The sequence below is a fragment of the Sander vitreus genome, chromosome 20, assembly GCF_031162955.1.
Source record: "Sander vitreus isolate 19-12246 chromosome 20, sanVit1, whole genome shotgun sequence".
Lineage (NCBI taxonomy): Eukaryota > Metazoa > Chordata > Actinopteri > Perciformes > Percidae > Sander > Sander vitreus.
This window is the reverse complement of record NC_135874.1, coordinates 7,638,743-7,658,222: the sequence shown is the minus strand read 5'-3', so window position 1 is coordinate 7,658,222 and position 19,480 is coordinate 7,638,743. Positions and strand designations below refer to the sequence as shown.

General features: G+C 39.7%; 3 protein-coding genes across 6 annotated transcripts in view; 2 read left to right on the top strand and 1 right to left on the bottom strand.

Moving 5' to 3' along the window:
• Positions 1-8,511, top strand: part of syne1b (spectrin repeat containing, nuclear envelope 1b) — an 82,615-nt gene extending 74,104 nt beyond the window's left edge. The window contains exons 134-143 of the mRNA XM_078277361.1: positions 358-426; positions 1,252-1,379; positions 1,736-1,862; positions 2,038-2,249; positions 2,652-2,852; positions 2,984-3,112; positions 4,043-4,255; positions 4,432-4,524; positions 5,476-5,534; positions 7,387-8,511. Coding sequence (XP_078133487.1) covers positions 358-426; positions 1,252-1,379; positions 1,736-1,862; positions 2,038-2,249; positions 2,652-2,852; positions 2,984-3,112; positions 4,043-4,255; positions 4,432-4,524; positions 5,476-5,534; positions 7,387-7,630 — 1,475 coding nt within the window. The 3' untranslated portion in view covers positions 7,631-8,511. The remainder of the gene's footprint in view (positions 1-357; positions 427-1,251; positions 1,380-1,735; positions 1,863-2,037; positions 2,250-2,651; positions 2,853-2,983; positions 3,113-4,042; positions 4,256-4,431; positions 4,525-5,475; positions 5,535-7,386) is intronic.
• Positions 7,909-12,489, bottom strand: ccdc170 (coiled-coil domain containing 170). Its single transcript, XM_078277362.1, has 8 exons — positions 12,336-12,489; positions 11,998-12,171; positions 11,326-11,628; positions 10,419-10,619; positions 10,157-10,330; positions 9,710-9,949; positions 9,248-9,451; positions 7,909-8,960 (listed from the first exon to the last, which is right to left on the bottom strand). Exons 1-8 carry the CDS (start codon positions 12,360-12,362, stop codon positions 8,682-8,684), a joined length of 1,602 nt encoding a protein of 533 aa, XP_078133488.1. The 5' UTR covers positions 12,363-12,489; the 3' UTR covers positions 7,909-8,681.
• A 971-nt stretch (positions 12,490-13,460) lies between these two features.
• rmnd1 (required for meiotic nuclear division 1 homolog) lies at positions 13,461-19,231 on the top strand. 4 transcript variants are annotated; one of them, XM_078278022.1, is made up of 12 exons: positions 13,461-13,640; positions 14,031-14,480; positions 14,585-14,690; positions 14,800-14,875; positions 15,027-15,066; positions 15,184-15,284; positions 15,387-15,493; positions 15,614-15,678; positions 15,821-15,897; positions 16,882-17,002; positions 17,127-17,243; positions 18,669-19,231. In XM_078278022.1, exons 2-12 carry the CDS (start codon positions 14,058-14,060, stop codon positions 18,699-18,701), a joined length of 1,266 nt encoding a protein of 421 aa, XP_078134148.1. In that variant the 5' UTR covers positions 13,461-13,640; positions 14,031-14,057; the 3' UTR covers positions 18,702-19,231. The 4 variants fall into 4 exon arrangements, with proteins under 4 accessions (XP_078134148.1, XP_078134149.1, XP_078134146.1 ...); XM_078278023.1 differs by having other exon boundaries at positions 14,013-14,480; XM_078278020.1 differs by having other exon boundaries at positions 13,957-14,480.
• The last annotated feature ends 249 nt before the right edge of the window (positions 19,232-19,480 follow it).

Genomic DNA, 19,480 nt, shown 5'->3' with positions numbered 1-19,480 from the left:
AAGCAAGGGTGGTGATGGTGCAGTGGATATAACACATGCCTTTGGTGTGGGAAAATAAGTCTGTCTAGAGGAACTAAATGTTAGCAGCTCACGATTTGGATTTTAGCCATGGACCAAGACGTATTTGCTAATACTTGACATGGTTTATTTTAGCTGCTGGATGGGTAAGGTTTGTCACACATCAGTTTGTCAATACAGTGTATTTTCCTGTGACTGAAAACTGGCAAACTCCATCTATCTCGTGGTGCATCAAACAAGGTTTAAAAACAGCAGATGAATACCAGGTTAAATGAGTTATTGAGGTCAAACAGTGTAATGCCACTGCTGAATGTGTGTACTGTTTAATGTTTCTTCCAGATGTAGTGATCCCAGAGAGCCCAGAGGCCTATGTTAAAGTTACAGAACAAACACTGAGGTCCTCCACTGGTAGGCAACAGCAGACCTCAGCATGCCAAGTGTTTGGGGGCTAGGAATAACAGCTGCACACTGAGTGATACCACACTCATAGCCTATTCACTGGCTTGGACTTTGATTTGTGTTGATTTCCTCTCTTACACAGACTTTGGGCACACACTTTAATCAATGGCAACACTTTCTAACACTGGAGGATAGGGTCAATTCCATTTTTATTTCGTCAATTCACTGGTTCTGCTTTGGTTTCTAATTCAGCAGAACTGAAATGGAATTCAGCCTAGCCCTTCTTTCTAACTGGCTGTCTTACTTTTGTTTGACTTTTGTGTGCCGTGTATCTAACCTCTTCAGATTTTTTGGATGTGCTATTTGTGTTTCAGAAAAGCATGTTGTTTTATTGTCACAATGAACAAGTCTGAGCTCCTTGCTGAAGGGATTGCAGATTTGTTTAAAATAAACTTTTAAAAGGCTCCGTTCACACAGAGGCATATCAATGCTTTTGAACTCTGTATTTCAAATGAAGGATGCATTGCAAGCAGGACAAGATAGCCATGCAATGAGGCTGAATGTGTGAGGTGGAAAAAAGTTAAATTTTTCAGGAAATGCAGCAACGATCACTTGTCGAACTGCAACTGGCACCATGAGTGACGAGTGTTCGGGAAACCAATCTGCATTTCTATCTATTTCTTTCAACTCATTCTTTGCTCTCCACATCTTGTGTTTCTCAGTCTGAACGGGGCCTTATCTTTTTTCGGGTTGTAGAGAGTATTTCAGTTAACTATTACAATACCATATTTGATCATAATCTGCAAAAATAACCAGTTGATGTTGTGTCTACAGGAGAGGCTGCCTCTACGGACTCACATATTCACTCTCTGGATGCCAGCCGTTTCCACCTGCAACAAACGGACAGCAGCCGCAGCCGCACACCCACAAGCGCAGAACTGGATGCGTCGTATATGGGATATGTATGTAGTCTTAGAGCTAAATGAGGCAAAAAAAAAAACACATCATTAAACCTTGTTTATTGCACTTACCTGTACATAAAGTGATAATTAATTTGGTTTTGTCTATAGATATGCAGACCTAAAAAACTAATGTTTATGTTTTTAAATAATGTCCAGTTATATTTTGTTAGCTTATCACCAGCCAGTAATATTACTTTCACCTTTAGAGACTTACTTGATATACCAGTTTAAAATTCTTTGTCATAAGGTTGAATTGTATGTCTTATCCTGAAATATGTAATATAATCTTCTTACATGGATTGCACTATACAAAATAGTATGTGTAACCGGTAACCTAACCCACATTCATTCTGTAGATGCGGCTGCTGGGTGAGTGTCGGGGCAGTATTGACACGGTGAAGAGGATGGGCTCTGAACTGAAGGAGGAGGAAGACGTGGTGTCTGGACTGGCAGATCCCAGTAGCTCAGAGTCTCAGACATCAGGTAATACTGCACCCCAACCTATCCTGCATGAATATATCCTACATTATCATACATTTAAATTCATGTATATGAAAAGTAACAATGCAAAATGTTGCTCAGCTTTTATCCAGTGGGATACAGTAGGTGAACTCAGCTTACATAGTATATCATTTTTTTCTTACACCCTGCAATCTAGGAGTGATTGAGCGCTGGGAGCTCCTGCAGGCTCAGGACCTCAGCAAAGAGATGCGTACAAAGCAGAACCAGCAGCAGTGGCAGCAGCTGAACTCTGACCTGAACAAAGTTTGGACTTGGCTGGGAGAGACGGAGGAAGAGCTGGAGCAGCAGCGGAGGCTGGACCTCTGCACGGATATCCAGACAATAGAGCAGTGCATCAAAAAGCTCAAGGTATTATTGTTTTGGTAATACATTTGCATGGCATGTTTCCTTTTTAAATATGTAACATCTTCCTTTCTCTTTAAGAATGCTGACATTATGCATTGTAAACAATCAGAATCTAGTCTTTTGCAATAAAGTGTACAACGTAACATGGGCGTAGTCCTCAGAAATTGACAAGCCAGCTCCACAGACTTAGCACTTATTATTTCCAACATGTTGGTTTAGTTGGAATCAAAAGGGGTTTTTAAAATCATTTGCCATCTCCTAATTCTATGTTGACAATTCCTGCTACTCAATTGGCTGTCTGATTGCAACTTGATGCCTATGGTCAGCTTTGTTGGTTTACACGCTTGTGTTACCTTTGTACATTGCTGTGGATGACTGCAGTCATTAACTGTAAAATGTCTACAGGAACTGCAGAAGGCGTTTGACAAACGCAAGGCTATTGTGATGTCCATCAACCTATGCAGTGCTGAGTTCATGCAGTCAGACACAGAGGAGTCCCAAGAGCTGCAAGCCAAACTGAAAGACATGAACATCCACTGGGACAAACTGGGGAGCTCACTGGACGAGTGGAGGTCTTCGTTACAGGAAGCTCTCATGCAATGTCAAGTAAGTGCCAGACATCATGATTAGACCCTCAAAATTAGGAGAGTTGTTCTGAATGTTAATGTTAGATTGTTTCATAGAGCTGTAACCATGCAGCTGAATCTCTACTTTCCTGATCCACATCTGACTAACAGGACTTCCACGAGATGAGCCATGGGCTGCTGCTCTGGTTGGAAAACATTGACCGCAGGAGGAATGAGGTGGTTCCCATTGACCCCATCCAGGACAGTGACACTCTCCACGAGCATCATAAAACACTTACGGTACAGAACTATAATCTTTACAGTGCCTAAATATTATCAATATGAATATAAGAATCATTCGTGAGATTTTGGGTCATATTTTAACTCCCACATAAAAACGTTAGTGGCTTCTCATCCCACACCTACAGTATCTTGTCTTTCCTGTTTCCAGGTACCCTCTATTAGATTAGATTAGATTCAACTTTATTGTCATTGTGCAGAGTACAAGTACAAAGACAACGAAATGCAGTTTGCGTCTAACCAGAAGTGCAAAAAAGCAGAAAAGTGCAATGTGATATACAAAGTATAGACAGGTGGTGCATAGGCAGGACAAGGCTTAGTAGGTTAATTGTCATTGTTGGTTGTTGGTTGTTGGTTACGAAGTCCAGAATCCAGTTACAGAGGGCGGTATTTATGCCCAGTTCACTGAGTTTGGTGATCAGTTTGGAGGGCATGATGGTGTTGAATGCTGAACTAAAGTCAATGAACAGCATTCTCACATAGGTGTTGCTATTGTCAAAGTGGGACAGGGCAGAGTGAAGTGCCGTAGAGATGGCATCCTCTGTGCTCCTGTTCTGACGGTAGGCAAATTGGAATTGCTATTGGACAGCAATTGATAATATCTTAATCATCTTAATTGATGATATCTTTGTGTAAATTACAAATCATTGCCTTCAAAGCTGTAAAATAAATACACCAAAATAGGGGTTACTTTTTTTTAAATCATTCATTGGATCATGAATAAAAACAGTGTATTTTGACCAAACACTTAATTTAAGATAGTTTAGGACACTAACAGTGAGCCCAGGCAAACATAGGCATACATCCTGATTAAACTCTATGGATCAAAGTACCGTAACACCTATTCCAATTACAAGAGGAATGTATAAATAATTCTAGTTCTGCTGTTTTAGAGTCTCTTTAGATGTCTCAAATTAACAATCCCCACAGCAAATCCGCCAGGAGCTGCTGGACTCCCAGCTCAAAGTTGCCTTGCTACAAGACATGTCCCTCCAGTTGCTGGTCAACTCTCAGGGCAGCGACTGCCTGGAGGCCAAGGAGAAGGTTCATGTTATTGGGAACCGCCTCAAACTGCTGCTAAAGGAAGTAACCCGAGACCTCAGAGAGCTGGCCAAGATTCTGGACATCACAAGCAGTCAACAGGTAGATCTTCACTTACTATATACCTGTGTGGTGTTACCTGTACGGCCCTGATACTTTTTTTAAACAGGTTTTGTATTTACTTTGGTCCACAGGCCGCTACTTGCCTACCACTGTCTGATAGTTCATGTGTCTCTCTCTTGCTTTCTCTCTCTTTGTGTAAATGTTACCTTTGTCAGGATCTGTCATCTTGGTCATCTGCTGATGAGCTGGACACGTCCGGTTCCCTCAGTCCTCTATCAGGAAGGAGTACACCAAGTCGACGACGATCGGTAACGTATACGTCTACCTGTACATGCTGCTCTATGAGAAGCCAAGTGTTCAGTTACCCCTCTGAGACATACAGCACCTTGTGCCCCAAATGCCCCATTGAAGGCCATATTCACCACTGCCATCCCAATATCTCTCCTCTCCTCCACACCTTTCTACACCTCCACAACCTGCTCTACACTCCCTCCCTCTGAATTCTGAACTTTTTCCAGCCTGTTACTCTTTTTGCACGTCCCAGAGCAAATTCCTGCAAGAGAACTGGGTAATCCTTTCTTTCTAACTTTTTATTTCCTCTTTCTTTTTCTTGGATGACTTTTTCAGTTCTGCCCTAGCTGTCACTTATTCTATTTCAGTTTTTCCACACTAAAAACAACTTCTGTCCTACAAAACTTTTTTCCCCCAATAGACTTTCCTCTAACTTCTACTCACTCTAGTTTTCGGGTGATCCCTGTAGTGTTATTCTTAGGAATACTGGCTATCATGAAACTGCTAAATGTACAAAAGGAGCATAGAAACTGTGGTTTTATGATGTAGAAAGCATGACATCATATTTGTTTAATATTGTAGGCTACAGGAATGAGAAAGCAATATTTTTTGTATCAGTATTGATTCATTATGTACCTAAATATCATTCCAAATAAGCATGTCGCTGCTTATATTATGTGTATGTTACTAAATGTCACTGTTATCAAGAAGTCCATGCATCACATTGCATAATTTGTAGCTCCCTATTTGCAATCAGTTTGTTGCATCACTTCAAAGTATTCGTGCACTTTGAAAAGCCAGATTCCTTGTTATCATGGGTTACAAAATCTACTTTCACATATGATTTTGTTGCTGCTCTTCTTTCATTTTGGGATTTCTTTTCATCGGTAGCTTTGTCTTGATTTGCCTGGACTGAAACATACTTTCTTTCTTTTACCCACCGCCCCTCCCCTGTTCATTGCAAACAGCAACGGGGCAAATGTAGTCTGTCACAGCCTGGACCCTCTGTGAGCAGTCCTCACCACAGGTACCTTTCTGTCGGTTTCTAGCACAACCAGAGGATAATGGAACTCATCAACCCATGATGCACTTGGAGGCCAATTCATGCTTTCTAATCCTCCCCAACAACAGCTGTGTTTTTAAAGAATAAAAAAAATCCCAATTTCAGTTTTTGATTAGCAGCTCATGATAGTGAATTCCATCATCTTCTGTAAGTCTAGACGCTCTGTGTAGGCTCTGTGATGAGGTGCAATGCAGCCCACACATCCTTGATAAATGAGTTTCACAAGGGATGGTGCAAGGCATCTTTTCCACCAATGTCCTTGGCTGCTTAATATCGCTAACCAGAGGGCATTTCTTACGTATAACACAAATATTTCTCTATGTCTAACACTCTCTCACTGTTACTGAGCTCACACACACACACACACACACACACACACACACACACACACACACACACACACACACACCCTTTTTCTCAAATGGCGGAGCCAGTAATTGTCTGCAATGAACAATGCAAAGGCTGCAGTTTCACTTTCTTTCTCGCTCTCTCTCTCTCTCTCGTATGTGTGACATTTCTTCTGCTGCTGCTATCTCACCAACTATCCACCATCTCCCCCCCCCCCCGTCTGTCATCTGTGAGTCTCAGGTTTCCATTTGTGAAGTGGTAAGGGGCACTTTTGGTAACAACGTAGGACAACCTGAGTGTAAATCATATATCATTAATGTCCATGCATTGCTCATGACATGGGATCACTTTAATGAAATACATTTAGAGAGTACAGCAGGCCTTTTTTCCTCTTAGTTTAAGGAAATAAATCTATTGTTTTTTCACAGTAGGTAGGTGTGAGTAAGTTTCTTTACAATAATTACCTTTAAATGACCGTGGCTTCTAAACTTTGAGGCTGAAAGAAGACCGTTTTAACTGAGGATGATGGTAATTGTAAATAATACAATTAAACAGTATGACATACTGGGAAATATGCTTATTTGTTTTCTGGCTGGGAGCTGTCTCTGTTAGAGCTGGCTAGCTGTTTCTCCCTGCCTCCAGACCTATGCTAAGCTAGGCTAACCGTCTCCTGGCTCTAGCTTCCTATTTAACACACAGATCAATCGTCTCATCCAACTCTCAGCAAGAAAGCAAATTAATGTATTTCCCAAACTATTCCTTTTAAAAAAACTTAGCTAAACTACCTTGTCAGAGATGCTGTTTCTAATCGCTATGCTCTTCTTGCCTCGGCATGCTTTGCACTTTTCAACAGGACTTTCAAAAAGTCCTTTAAAAGAAATATCTGATTATTCAGCTGATACTTGCAGCAAGCCTTTTGTCTTTTGTCCTAACATCCTTAGCAAAGGAATGCAAGCTCACATATAAAATGTATTTGTTTGGGCTAGGATTGTACAGTATGTATGCTTTTGTCTTTGCATCTGTGTTTATCCACCCAGTCTCATGTAGATCAGTGTGAAACATTGTCCCAACATTGCTTTGAACTGTGTTGGCGATGTCTCTCGAACACAGCATGGTGCTTATAAGCACTGTCACGCAGTTCCCCCGGTCGCTGAACTGAGATCTTATTTGGATTGAAAATTGGTATACAACACCTAAACAATGAAGCCGTGTGTAGAGAAGGATATTAGATTGCAGAGATGTTCAAGTGAAGTTTGTTTTTTGAATTAGACTAATTTCAATTAGAATTTATTTTCGTGAATAGAAAAGTGAAACACATTTTAGGTGGCTATTATGAGATTACACAGGTCTGAAATGAGGGATTCAGATAACCAAACAGATAGCAGGATTTTGTATGTTTTTATTGATTGATGTGAGTAAACTAAACGTCAGTCTGTGCTGTGTTGTGAATGCGTGTGTGTGTGAGCAGGTCTCGCAGCGACGCTGGATCCGTTTCCTTCCCTTTTGATCCGGAGACATCGTCGGCTCGTAGGTCCTCGTTTCTGTGGCGCGTCCTCTGGGTCGCACTGCCTCTCCAGCTCTTCCTGCTCCTGTTAGTGATCTTCGCCTTCCTGCTGCCAATGACTGAGGAGGACTACTGTTCTCAATCCAACAACTTTGCTCATTCCTTCTACCCGATGCTCAGCTACACTAACGGACCACCTCCTGTGTAGGCTGACTGTAAGAGCGTTCCATTTCAGTATTCTTGCATCAGTATGACTAGAATTGGAATCTCGTTGATATCCTTTAAAAGGTCGATCATGTTCGGAGCAAAAAACTGATCTTGGTCATCCATTTATTCTGCAGAAAAGCAGCTGCCATCTACAGTTAATATCTTTGTGTGTAGCACATAGGATCAAGCATACCACTATGTTACTCTGCGTAATGCTGTGTCGATTAAGATGCATCTTTGGTGTAACTAAACTGAAGACACTGTTTTTGCCCACGGGGGACATTGCTGGATGAATGAACTGAAGATCAACTCAGTGGCATATACGTACATGTTGTATTTCTCTAAAGAGATCTGTCAGTGGACAGCACCAAAGTTTAATGCTGACATATAGCCTGTGAATTTGCTTGTAACTGGAACATTTGTAAACAAAAAACAAAAAAACATTTAATATATCTTACATTGCAATTATTTTTTTATCTTTATTTTGGCATGCAGTTCTGATCTTTGCTTTTATTTACTTATATCTTTCAGTTTGTCCATTTTAACTTGAATTGATTCATGTAATGTTCATTTAAACCAAGTCATGTGTTTTAATATCAAAGCCAGACACATTTCAAGAGTTTAATCTTCAAAATCAGTCACCCATGGTCTTTATACATTTTGCTGTTTTATTTTTTAAACAAAATATAAAATATGACTTTACGATTGAGAATTATGACATATAGAGCTATTGTATATTTTGTATGACCGTCAGTTCAGTATCAAATGTATAACAGTCCAGGATTATTTAACGTGTACATAATTGTTAAAAAAAAAAAAATATATGAAAAATGTATGTATATGTGACCATCAAAAACAATGAATGCCAAATCCTCATGTTGATATTTGTCTTTGATTTGATGTGATTTTACATGTCTATTATTTGTTCAGTGAATCATAATAGGAAAACATGGTGTTTGCTACATTATTGGATTCTGCATTTAAAATACTTTTTAAATCACTATAATACATTACATTTTAAGTGCAGTTTGGCTTAAGTGTAATGTATAAATCTAGGCTTCGTGAAGGGGAAGTGCATCCCCTGGATAAGCAGACCTGGAGGTAGAAAGATCCAAGGAGGAGCTGTCAGGAAGGTTCTGGATTTGGGGGAGATGAGGCCTCTGGTGAGTAGGACAGTGCCAGGGCATATTAACATGATGATGAAGGTGGTGATGGTGATGATGAGCGTGAAGAAAGTTTTCCAGTAATTTGATGATTTCATAATTTGGAAGAGCTAGGGATGTGGCATCCAGACCCAACATCTGGGAAACAACCATCCGGAAGTCCACCAACTGAGAAAATGGAGGAAAAAAAACATGTTGAGTTTGATTTTAAGAGCATAATATCAGTACAGAAAAATACACATCTACAATGTGAGACAGGAGCGTTGGAGGGGGACAACCAGGTTAAAAGTTGCAGAAGAAAACTCCCGCACACTGTCTAACTTGCAAAAAATATATAAAGTTTAATAATAGGCAATGTTTCGGTACTAGACCATCTTCAGGCAAGAGCGTAATATCCCCATTTGAATCTCTTTCTTTGTTCAAGTGTTTTTTATTACTCGTCAAAATTCCCTCACCTCTCTCTCCCTCCCAGAAAGCTGGGTAAGGCTCTGTCTGAGGGTGTTGAGTTGTTGCTGGTCCTCTCTGGTCTTCATCTCTTGGTTCTGCAGGTCTGAGCTCACTGTGTTCAGCTTCTTCTCCACCTTGGCCTTCCCGTCCACCAGCTGATCCAGCCTCTTTTTCTGCTCCTGCATTGTCTGACTCTGTTCCATGACTTTCAACTTGGCACGTCAGACAGAGGTGTTCAGTGAAGCAACTGTTATTCAATGGCTGTATTGCTCTTGAATACTTTGATACTTAAAAAATATACATTGTTTTTTTAGAACCAACCTGCTTTACATAATATGTGCACAGTTACAAAGCATTACCTCCTCCTTTCACCCACACATACACAGATATAAACATAAATACATGATATATTATGAGGCGAAAATGCCTCTGGAGTTACTTTTTTGGGCCTGAACCCCTCTCCCCTCTACCTTGAGCTCATTGGTGTGGGACAGCTGGGCCTTGAGCTCAGTGTTGGACAGCTTGGTAGCCTTCAGCTCTCCTTGGAGACGCTCCAGTTTTTTCTGCAGCCTCCTGGCCTCCAGATGAGCATCATCTCTCACAGCCAACGCTGATCGACTCCTCTTCTCCTCCTCCAGCTCGGACACCTTCTTCCTCAGGAACTGGATGTGGAGTCCTTTGCTCTCTAATTGGTCTTTCTGTGACTTAAACTGTTGGGAACAGGAATACTATTACAGGTGTATTTGCCAATCATGCCAACAAAACAACTATTTTGCATTTGTGCATTTGGAGACTCTGCACACTTTTAGAAGCTAGCAATTGGTTATTTAAAGCCCTTTGTAATATCTAAAGAGAAATACAGTAATGACAATAATTTAGCTCCAGTAATAACAGCACTACCTATTTGTGTAGCCTACCTTTCGCTGTAGACTGTAGGTCAGACTTTTGCTCTCCAACAAAGCACTTGTCTCTTGTTTAAGAAGCTGCTCTGCACGTGACAGGATGAGTTTTAGCCTCATGTCGGAGCCTAGATCCACAGCAATACTGTCAACTTTCATTGTCTCTGACAGCTGTTCAAGGAACTCTTCATACTGTTAAAAACAAAAAAAAGTTAAATCGATATATGTCATAGGACTAAAGACCTGTTATTGTAACTTCATTTCTCCTGACTTTACTCACATGCTGTTTGCTGTGTCTCAGCCCGTCACGATGCATATCTGCTGCCAGCAGCTCAGTCTCCAGACCTTGCAGCCTCTCCCTCAGGTCCTGGACTTGCTGCTCTGCAAGCTGAGCCCTTTGCAGTGCACTGTGCTGGAGCTCCGTCTGCTCGCTCAGCTCCTCAGAGACATGGCACAGCCTGGCCTCCATCTCTGACAAAGACTACCTCCAAAAAATGTAGTAAGGATGCTAGTATTTATCTTAGAGTGCCTCTTTAAGACAGAGACCCAAGATGTATTGTAAAGGTTAATGTGGAGACCAGTGTTGTAAAGTAACTAAACACATTTACTCCAGTGCTGTACTTAAGTAAATTTTTTCTGTACTTGTACTTTACTTGAGTATTTTAATTTCATGCTACTTTATACTTTGTACCTGACTTCATTTTTTTGACAAATGTAGTTACTAGTTACTTTGGAGAGCAATATTTAAATCTATAATTAACATATGAAATACATGTTATGCGTAAATTAAACCACCCAACAGTATATAAAATGAGTAAAATTGGCTCTACCACAGCCAGCTACAATATTAAAATGCTGCTTACATGTTATTGCACCAGAAATAATAATCATAGTCATTGAAAATATTACCCATTTAAAGAAGTGAGAGTATGTTCAAAAGCCGTACATACAGCTATGACATGTTTCAGTTCATTGCCTCATAGGGCCAAAACTTGTAATAAAAAAAGAACTTTATTGTGAAGCCAACGCGTTTCGATTTAGGGACTACATCGGCTTAGGAACCTGATGAGGGCCACAGGTTGGTCTCACAATAAAGTTGTTCATAAGTTGTATTGACCTTTTAAGACCTATTTCCTTTCTCCGTGAACCTGGAAGTAGGTGAAGTTGTGTCAGAAATCCCTACTCACCTTATTGCAGAGGTTATCCAGTTGGTGTAAAACATCTTCCTCTGTGGGCAGGATGACATTCTCAGACTTCCGCTGCAGCAGGCCTGCCACCTTTTTCAGGAACATCTGTAGTTTCTCCTCAGCTGCCTGGGTCTCTCCTTGGCTGTAATGTAGCTTTCTTTCAAGCTCCTCCACTTGTTTCTCCAAACAGTGGGACTCTCGCCTAGCTGCCTCTATGACTCTCTTGCTGGCGTCAAGCCTCTCCATTAGGGTTCCCTTCTCCATCTCAACACTCTTCCTTCCCACCACCAGACCGTCTAACTCCTTAAAGAGGTCAAAACACCACAAAGAGTCACACCACACAATGTTGGGATGTATATATGACACAGTTAAAAACGTACACATGGAGGGTATTTTACAGGCTAATTTCAGTATTTATATGCTCAATTTGACTATGATTAAACCAACAAAATAAATCAATAAAATATTGACTATATTTACCCACCACAATGTATTTCATCATGTGTGGAAAAGGCTAAAACCTTTATTTAAATATCACTGGAACAGTTGGAAAAAAATCCCAGATACTCATTTTTTGGTGTCAGGACATAATTTGTAATTTGTTAATAATGTGTACTGTCAACTAATTGTACTGTAAACTTAGTTAGGAGAGTTTAAAAGCTGTGTAAGTACCTCTTTGAGTGAATCGAGTGCTGCTGCACTGCCGGCAGCCTTCCTCCTCTCTCGGTCCAGCTCTGCCACCAGCCTCAGCACCGTCTCTCTGCTGGCTTTACACTCCACCTCACAGGACTTCACACTCTCCTCCAAAACAGCAATCCTCATCTTCAGCCTCTCCCTCTCATGGGACTGGTCCACATAACAATTAAAAGAACATTAAAAAGTTACTATAAATTGTAGGACATTTTTACGTTTATAAATTAAAATTGCCAACATTAGGTGCAATACCCAATAACACATATGTACAATAAAAGAGATGTCAAATTAATTTCTGTCGTGTTGGCATAGCCTACCTCATCAGAGTTTTCCATAACTTCCATAATTGAAAGGTCTTGCAGAGGAAGTGAATACAGCAGAGACTTGTCTCTGTTTTAAGAAGTCTCCTGGCAACACCAAACACATGCTTTACCAGGCTCCACCAGAGGGGGTGCTGTAGCTGAGAACGTCTTCCATCTGGAGACTATCAATTACACACAAAAATCTAAATGCAATTTATAGCTTATCAGGTATTTAACAGGTCAGTGAAACGCATGACATAAGATCAAACAGTAAAAGATCAAAAGCAAGAAGCTGATGGAGATGCAAGGTGTTAAGTTTAGACTTTCAGTAGCTCTTCCAACTCACCATTGCATTGTCTGAAGTTGTTTACGCCTTCACTATGAATAGTTACATGTAGATTGTATGGCATGTTACTGTCTGTCGTCTACTAGCCATGATGGTAGTTGACACTTGGTCAGTTTGATACTTTCTGCATTGCATTGCGGAATAATAATTAAAGTAGACCATAAAGAACACTTAACAATGACAGACACAATAAATAGTGGACTTTAAACTGAACCCCTAAAATGAGGCAATGTCTATACTTGACCCCTTCTCGGTGTGGACATGAGTGTTTTTAAGGAAAGGTGAAAATATCCACTATTTCAAAAGAAAAAAAAGCAAATAAATAAAGAAAAGTCAGAAAAAAATTAACAATTTGGTTAATTACAAGGTGGTCTCTCTACCTGCAGGTTGGACACTGCTGGCCATGTCAATATTTCAAATATAAATAAAATAAATATACATATATATTTTAGGGGGGAATTCTTTTTCTTTATTGGACAGCGAAAGGTCAGGAGCCACACCCCTAGTAAATTATATTTGATATAGCTCAAATAACCTAAACCTAAATATGGCCATGTGATTTTAGGGGTACACAACTGGACTTGACTTATGTTATACAAAAATTATTTAATAATTTAAAAAAATATTTATACTATTTATATATATAAAAAAAGCTCCTCCTGGCTACAACCATAACAGTCTATGGCTACTACCCTGTGAAAAAAAAGCGAGCAATGGACAACGTCCCAGCCTGCCAGTCACTACTCTGGGCAAACAACATTGGCAAACAACGCTGTGACGTTGCCTCAAAACAGGAAATAAGCAGTTAAAAACTTTATTAACAAATACAAACACGCTTCCTTGGTCTGTCATTCCTTTAGCTATGTTAAAGTCCACCGTTATATTATAACATGCTCAGTATAACTGCCGCTTTCTGACACGTTGAATCATTGTTAAAGTCGACTCGTGTTAAGTCGCTTCATTTTCATTTACCGGTAAGCTAACCAACGGCTATCGGCCACATTTCAGCGAATTTGTAACGTTAGTAGCACGTTAACCACCTCTGTTGGCTTGTGCTTAAACTAACTCGGGATATAGAACCGTAATTGTTTTTCGTGTATTATTCACAAAGTGTATTTAATATGGACAAATCGTGACACGGCTAATGTTACTAGTGAGGCTATTCATAGCTAGCTAAAGTAGTCAAGGTCAGTTTAGCTTGTTTTGGCTCCTATTAGATATAAGATGTCTCAAATGACATATTTAAGTGTATATACATTTGCTAATAGATCCAGTTTTTTTTTTTTACAGAGTTCTAATGCATGCAATGTTAAATTGGAGCATAACCTATGGTGCATCACTGCCAGCTGTTAACTGTGTTGCAGCCCACCTGTACAGCTGTCTATGGGAAGATGCTTCTCCGGACGTTGTGGTCCAGATTGGGAGCTCAGCTGCATGTAGAGAGGAAACCAGTCTCCAGCTGGGCCTCGGCCCATCTCTCCCAGTCTATCCAAACACACCAGTATGAATCCAAAACCAGGACTTACTCAAACTGGTCTGGCCCAAGGACCACTCTTCACCAACAGCAGACGCTTACAAGACATGTTCCGCCTCCTTTAGTTGGATTTAAAAGTATTTGCAGCAATTTGTTGCGTGACCCTGGGATGCTGACTAAATATGGAAGTGGACAGAAGCGTTTTTATTCACCTGATCTTGTGAAGTCAGTGTTAAAACCAAGTTTAAAACCAGCAGCGGTGCCTGGAAAAAGGGTTCCCAAAGGACCGAGAACAAAACAACCTTCTAGAGCCAATCAGCCTTCCCTGAACATGGACGAGGTGATTCAGCCATCGTCAAATGCATGACTGATCTTTTTAAGTGTTGGTCTATACATGTCTTGTTTTTGTTTTAATGATTATTTCATCCCTGTGTTTCTCTGTAGGATATGATGCAATGTATTGCCTTTGCAACAGCAGATCAGTATCATTTGCCAACACTTTGCCACGACTTGGTAAGCCACGGCTTCCATGAGATGGATTTACCAAGAGGTATTATTAAAAAAATGATTCATAGATTACAACTTTCCAGGGAATTAGATGTGATATATGCTGCTTGGAACAGATAACACATTTTATGACAATCATGTTTTCATTTCAGATGCCTCGAATGTGCTGGTGATAAGCACAGACATGGCTGCAAAACCAGACGACGATGCTCTAATGGTCTTCTTCAGGTTGAAATAAAGTAGTCTGTTTTCAAATTACCGTATGTTTGCATGTATGTATGTATTGGCATTAGTATTTAAAAAATGTAAAAGATACCCAACCATAGTTACAGTGGTTTTGTAACTATTTTTTTTTTAATTTCTCTATCTAAAATTTAAGGGAAGGCTCTGTCGTTTTCTGGAATGTTGAAGAGAAAACGGTAACCAAACTATATATATTTTATTAAGTATACTATTTCAGTAATTGTAATTCTTGTTTATTTCTCAACTGTAGCATATGAATTCAATAAAGGATTTTTTTCCTTCTGTCTTTACAGTTGAAAAGGGTGATGAGAATATTGGAACATCATGAAATCCAGCCCTATGAAGTAGCATTAGTCCACTGGGAAAATGAGGAGATTAACTACACTGTTGGAGAGTATGTTGATCTTCACTTACTCACTCGCACTTGTTTTTGTTTATTTGTACTTTCAGACTCTCTTTAGTTTTTATTAAATTAATTAAGTATTTTCTTCTTCAGGGGAAACACAAAGCTTGAGCGCGGCAACTTTATTCTGAGTGACAAGATGGATCAACATGAAGCTGTTCTGGAGAAATTTGCATTTTCAAATGCACTATGTTTGTCAGGTGAGAACTTGTACTTGAACTATAAATCACAAGGATTTGTATTGTTATGTCACATAACAATACAAGTAGTAGCACTGTACTGAGCCTCTCTGAGGTGTAACCTTGTCCTTTCTTTTCCAGTGAAGCTGGCGATATGGGAAGTGTTTTTAGACAACTTTGTAGAGTCAATTCAAACAATTCCAGAGGTACAGTGGACACTTAACAGCAATCACAAATACATTCTGAATGATTGATTATATATAATGGTTGTTTGTTTGTGCGTAAGGAAGATCATGCATCAGTGCTCCCATTAATGCTAATGTCCTGATCTATTTTTCTTTTCCTCAGACGCTTAAGTCTGGCAAAAGAGTTAAGTTGTCCTCTGCAGAAGTTATGAAGAAGATAGGCGAGCTTTTCACATTAAGGTAAAAATTAGCAGTTAATCCCGAAGGAATTGCAACCTTTTTATTTTAGTTTTCTTTACAGCAAGATAACACTTTCCAGTTGTTTCAGCTTTCAACCTCAGATTCGTATTTGTTTTTGTCAATTCAGTTTGTGTCTTCCAGGTTATCAGTAACAGAAATGTTTTGACATACTCGTATATTATTGTAATTGCCACCCATTGTTATGTCAGTTTCTACATTCAAAATACTTTGTCAAACAACTCGAGCTTTAAAGGCGCTGACACACCAACCCGATTATCGGCCGTTGGACAGTCCGGCGAGGTCAGTGACTCAATTCTGTTCGGTGTGTTCCGTGCCGTCGTCAGTCGGAAGAGCTGTCGGCATTCATTTGGGCCGATTTGACTTGTCGAATCGGCCAGTGGGCGGTCAGACTCAATGACCAATCTGATTGGTGGAGTGCTAACCGGGAAATGACGAGCGGGATGAGCTTGACGAACGCCTCTCAAAATCTGACGAAAACCTTTTAAACTGACCTTTGTCGATCTGAAATGAAGACAGATTCAGCAACTGTACGGTCTATTTCTTGCTTTAAATGTTTTCATAAACACGTTTCGGTGAACTATTTTCGTAAAATACAAGATCCTATTCCGAGCGAGCCACCATTATGGTCGGTTTTGAAATTTGGGAGAAGCCAGACCCACGTGACGCGTTCGTCCAATCAGCTGCCGGTTTTAATTTTTTGGGCGACAATACAGATTAGCGCCGCCTTCTGTTATGGAGACGTATTACGTCTCGCGCATGCACAGAACGGACGCTCCAGTCGGCGGCACTTCGGTGTGTTCCGAGGCACTTTTTTGACCAACTCGGGTTAGTGTGTCAGAGCCTTAAGAAATTCTACCAAGTATTTGCAATTGCAAAAGCTATTGTAGGTGTACTGTTGTATTTCCATACTCCAGGGTGACAGACTCTGTTTAAAGCCTTTGTGTTTATGTCCTCCTCTGACAGACACTGTATAAACCTGAGATCTGACCTGCTCCTCACACCTGATTTCTACTGGGACCGAGAAAACCTGGAAAAACTTTACGATAAGACCTGCCAGTTCCTCAGCATCAACCGCAGAGTAAATGTAAATAAAGCTGCTCCAGAAAAATAATGTTGCACCCTAGTTGTGATCAAAATTGTAAGAGAGTCATACTTGGTAAGAGGCACATGCCTTGTTTCTGATCTAGACACATTTTCTGTGTTTTTAGGTTGTGAACGAGAAGCTGGAACATTGTACACAGTTGACAGATCTGATGAGGAGCCACCTCAGTGAGAAGCACAGCTTGAGGTTGGAGTGGATGATAATCATCCTCATTGCTATTGAGGTAAGGAAATATAAGAGTGTGCCCTTTTGTTTTTAACATTAATTCATCAGACAAACCTAGCATCTACACCTTGCAAACAACCTTCCACTGTTGGACATTGGCTAGTCTACTTGAGGTATTTAATTAACTGATGCGATGCCCGTTCAAAACGTGCCTCTTTGAAGCGGTTTGCTTGGCCTCCAGTATTGCTGCTTGTAGCTTTCTCCAGAACCATTGTACCCTGAGATAACTTACAGAAGGACCCCAAAGCAACCCAGTTGTATACTACTCACCTATGGTGTACTTCAACTTCAGAGGAAAACATTGTACTATTACATTTACCTGACAGAGAAATGTTACTGGTTACCTTGCGGATTCAGATTTTACTCACAAAATACCACTAATAAAATATGATGCATTATTATTCATTAAACTATTCAGCATATATTATATATATGTTGAAAGCTCCTGCTTAACAGATGTTAAGTCAATTTAAATACATTGATGCCTCTTTTTGACTCTTCACTTGAAGTAAACATTTGAATGCAAGACTTGTGCTGTGCGGTATTAATAGTTTTAGCCTACTGTTAATAGTCTTTACTAGTATAGTAGTTTTACTTCTACCACTGCCAATACCAACATTAACAACTCATTACGTTTTTTTAGTGTGGTTTTAGTCGATGAAAAATTATTACTTTTAGTAAAAAGAAAAATTCTCCCGGAATTTTGTCAGCTCTTTTTTAAGGTTTTTTTAGGTTTATTCCTGGGTCAAATATCCTATCAGATTATATTTAACATTTCAGTTTTCTAGTCTCGCCAAAACCAATCATTTTTCTTATCATTTAATCAAACTGTTTTCACATAAGATTTGATCTGATATACCTTATGAAAAACACAGGTGAATACCAACACTTCAGCTGTTCAACTGACTTTAGCAGTAGATAACTGACACTGAACTCTCCTATTGTAATAACAGACATGTAAACTAACCACATACAGGGTAGAAACGGAAGCAGTGAAGCTAGCGTTGTGCGCCGCTGTTGTCACCATGGACGTAATATAAGAAGTTGTCGCTATGGGAGTTAATAAAAGTTTGTGGGCGGAGCGCCTGGATGGCTCACCTGGTCGAGCGTGCACCCCACGTCCTAAGGCACAGTCCTTGGCGTGGCGGCCGCGGGTTTGGTTCCGACCTGCGGCCCTTTGCTGCATGTCATTTCCCCCTCTCTCTCCCCTTTAACACATTCAGCTGTCCTGTATCATAAAGGCCCATAATGCCCATTTTGGTTCATGCTGGTTGAGATTACGGAGCCTTTACTACAGTAGTTTGCATGCATTAGCTCAGAGGGCTAACTTGGCTTGTTTACTTTATTAGACTTTGTTCAGTTAAAATGCTTACAGCCTTTTTAAGTTGGATAACATTACAGTTATTACTTGTTTTTCTTGTAGGTTATGTTTGAACTTGCAAAAATGATCTTCTAATCTGCTACTCCAACAATGCACACATCTTTAAAGGACACTTGGAGCTGTGAAGGAAGAATGCTGCACTATGCAAAGGTACTATGTCAGTGATATGTTACAATCTTTTCTGGAAGCAACTGAAATCATGAAGTGGACGTGAATATTATATGAATATATTTTCTACCATTTCTTTACTGTTTTGCTGAATATCATGGCTTATGGCTCAGTGGGACTTCATGCTTTTTGAGATCACCTGAGCACACAAATGTTTTGTTTGCTGAATGTATGTTGAACAATGTTCATTTAATTTTAATCATTATTAATTAATTATTTGCAAATATCAATGAATTGTTTTCAGTATGAAAGATACTGGTGTTTAGAGGAACGCAGAGACTCACTTCGACATGTGGGATTCTTGTGACTGAAACACTAGCGGTAGAAAAAAGACAAGACAACAGTATGCAATATTATACTGTATTCAAATTCATCAAGTTCAGGAACTCCAACTGTGAGTTCTGTGTTAAAAGATGCAATAAAGTGTTTTAAATGTTTGTCAGTTATGTTTCAGTGTTTGCATGTAAAATATCAACTTGAGTAATTATTAGTTCAGTGGAATGTCTAAAACTAACTTATGGTCACCAGAAGTTTCAATATACAAGAATAATGTCCAATACAAGAAGTACTTGAAATATACAGGTATGAATTTATTCAAATAAAATAATATTTAATTCGTAAAACACTGGTAAGTATATAAACATATAACTCAGGTTTATCATATGTATTTTGTCATTAGTTAACAT

Bases quoted from the DNA above. Each gene is read 5' to 3' on its own strand.
- ccdc170 (XM_078277362.1), bottom strand. From the start codon at position 12,362: ATGGAAGTTATGGAAAACTCTGATGAG. The intron at 9,950-10,156 runs GTAGGCTACACA...TGTTCCCAACAG, and splicing joins CCTACAGTCTACAGCGAAAG to TTTAAGTCACAGAAAGACCA. The intron at 8,961-9,247 runs GTGAGGGAATTT...CCATTTTCTCAG, and splicing joins TTTCTGGGAGGGAGAGAGAG to TTGGTGGACTTCCGGATGGT.
- rmnd1 (XM_078278020.1), top strand. From the start codon at position 13,995: ATGGTGCATCACTGCCAGCTGTTAACTGTGTTGCAGCCCACCTGTACA. The intron at 14,691-14,799 runs GTATTATTAAAA...TTTTCATTTCAG, and splicing joins TGAGATGGATTTACCAAGAG to ATGCCTCGAATGTGCTGGTG. The intron at 14,876-15,026 runs GTTGAAATAAAG...CTAAAATTTAAG, and splicing joins GCTCTAATGGTCTTCTTCAG to GGAAGGCTCTGTCGTTTTCT.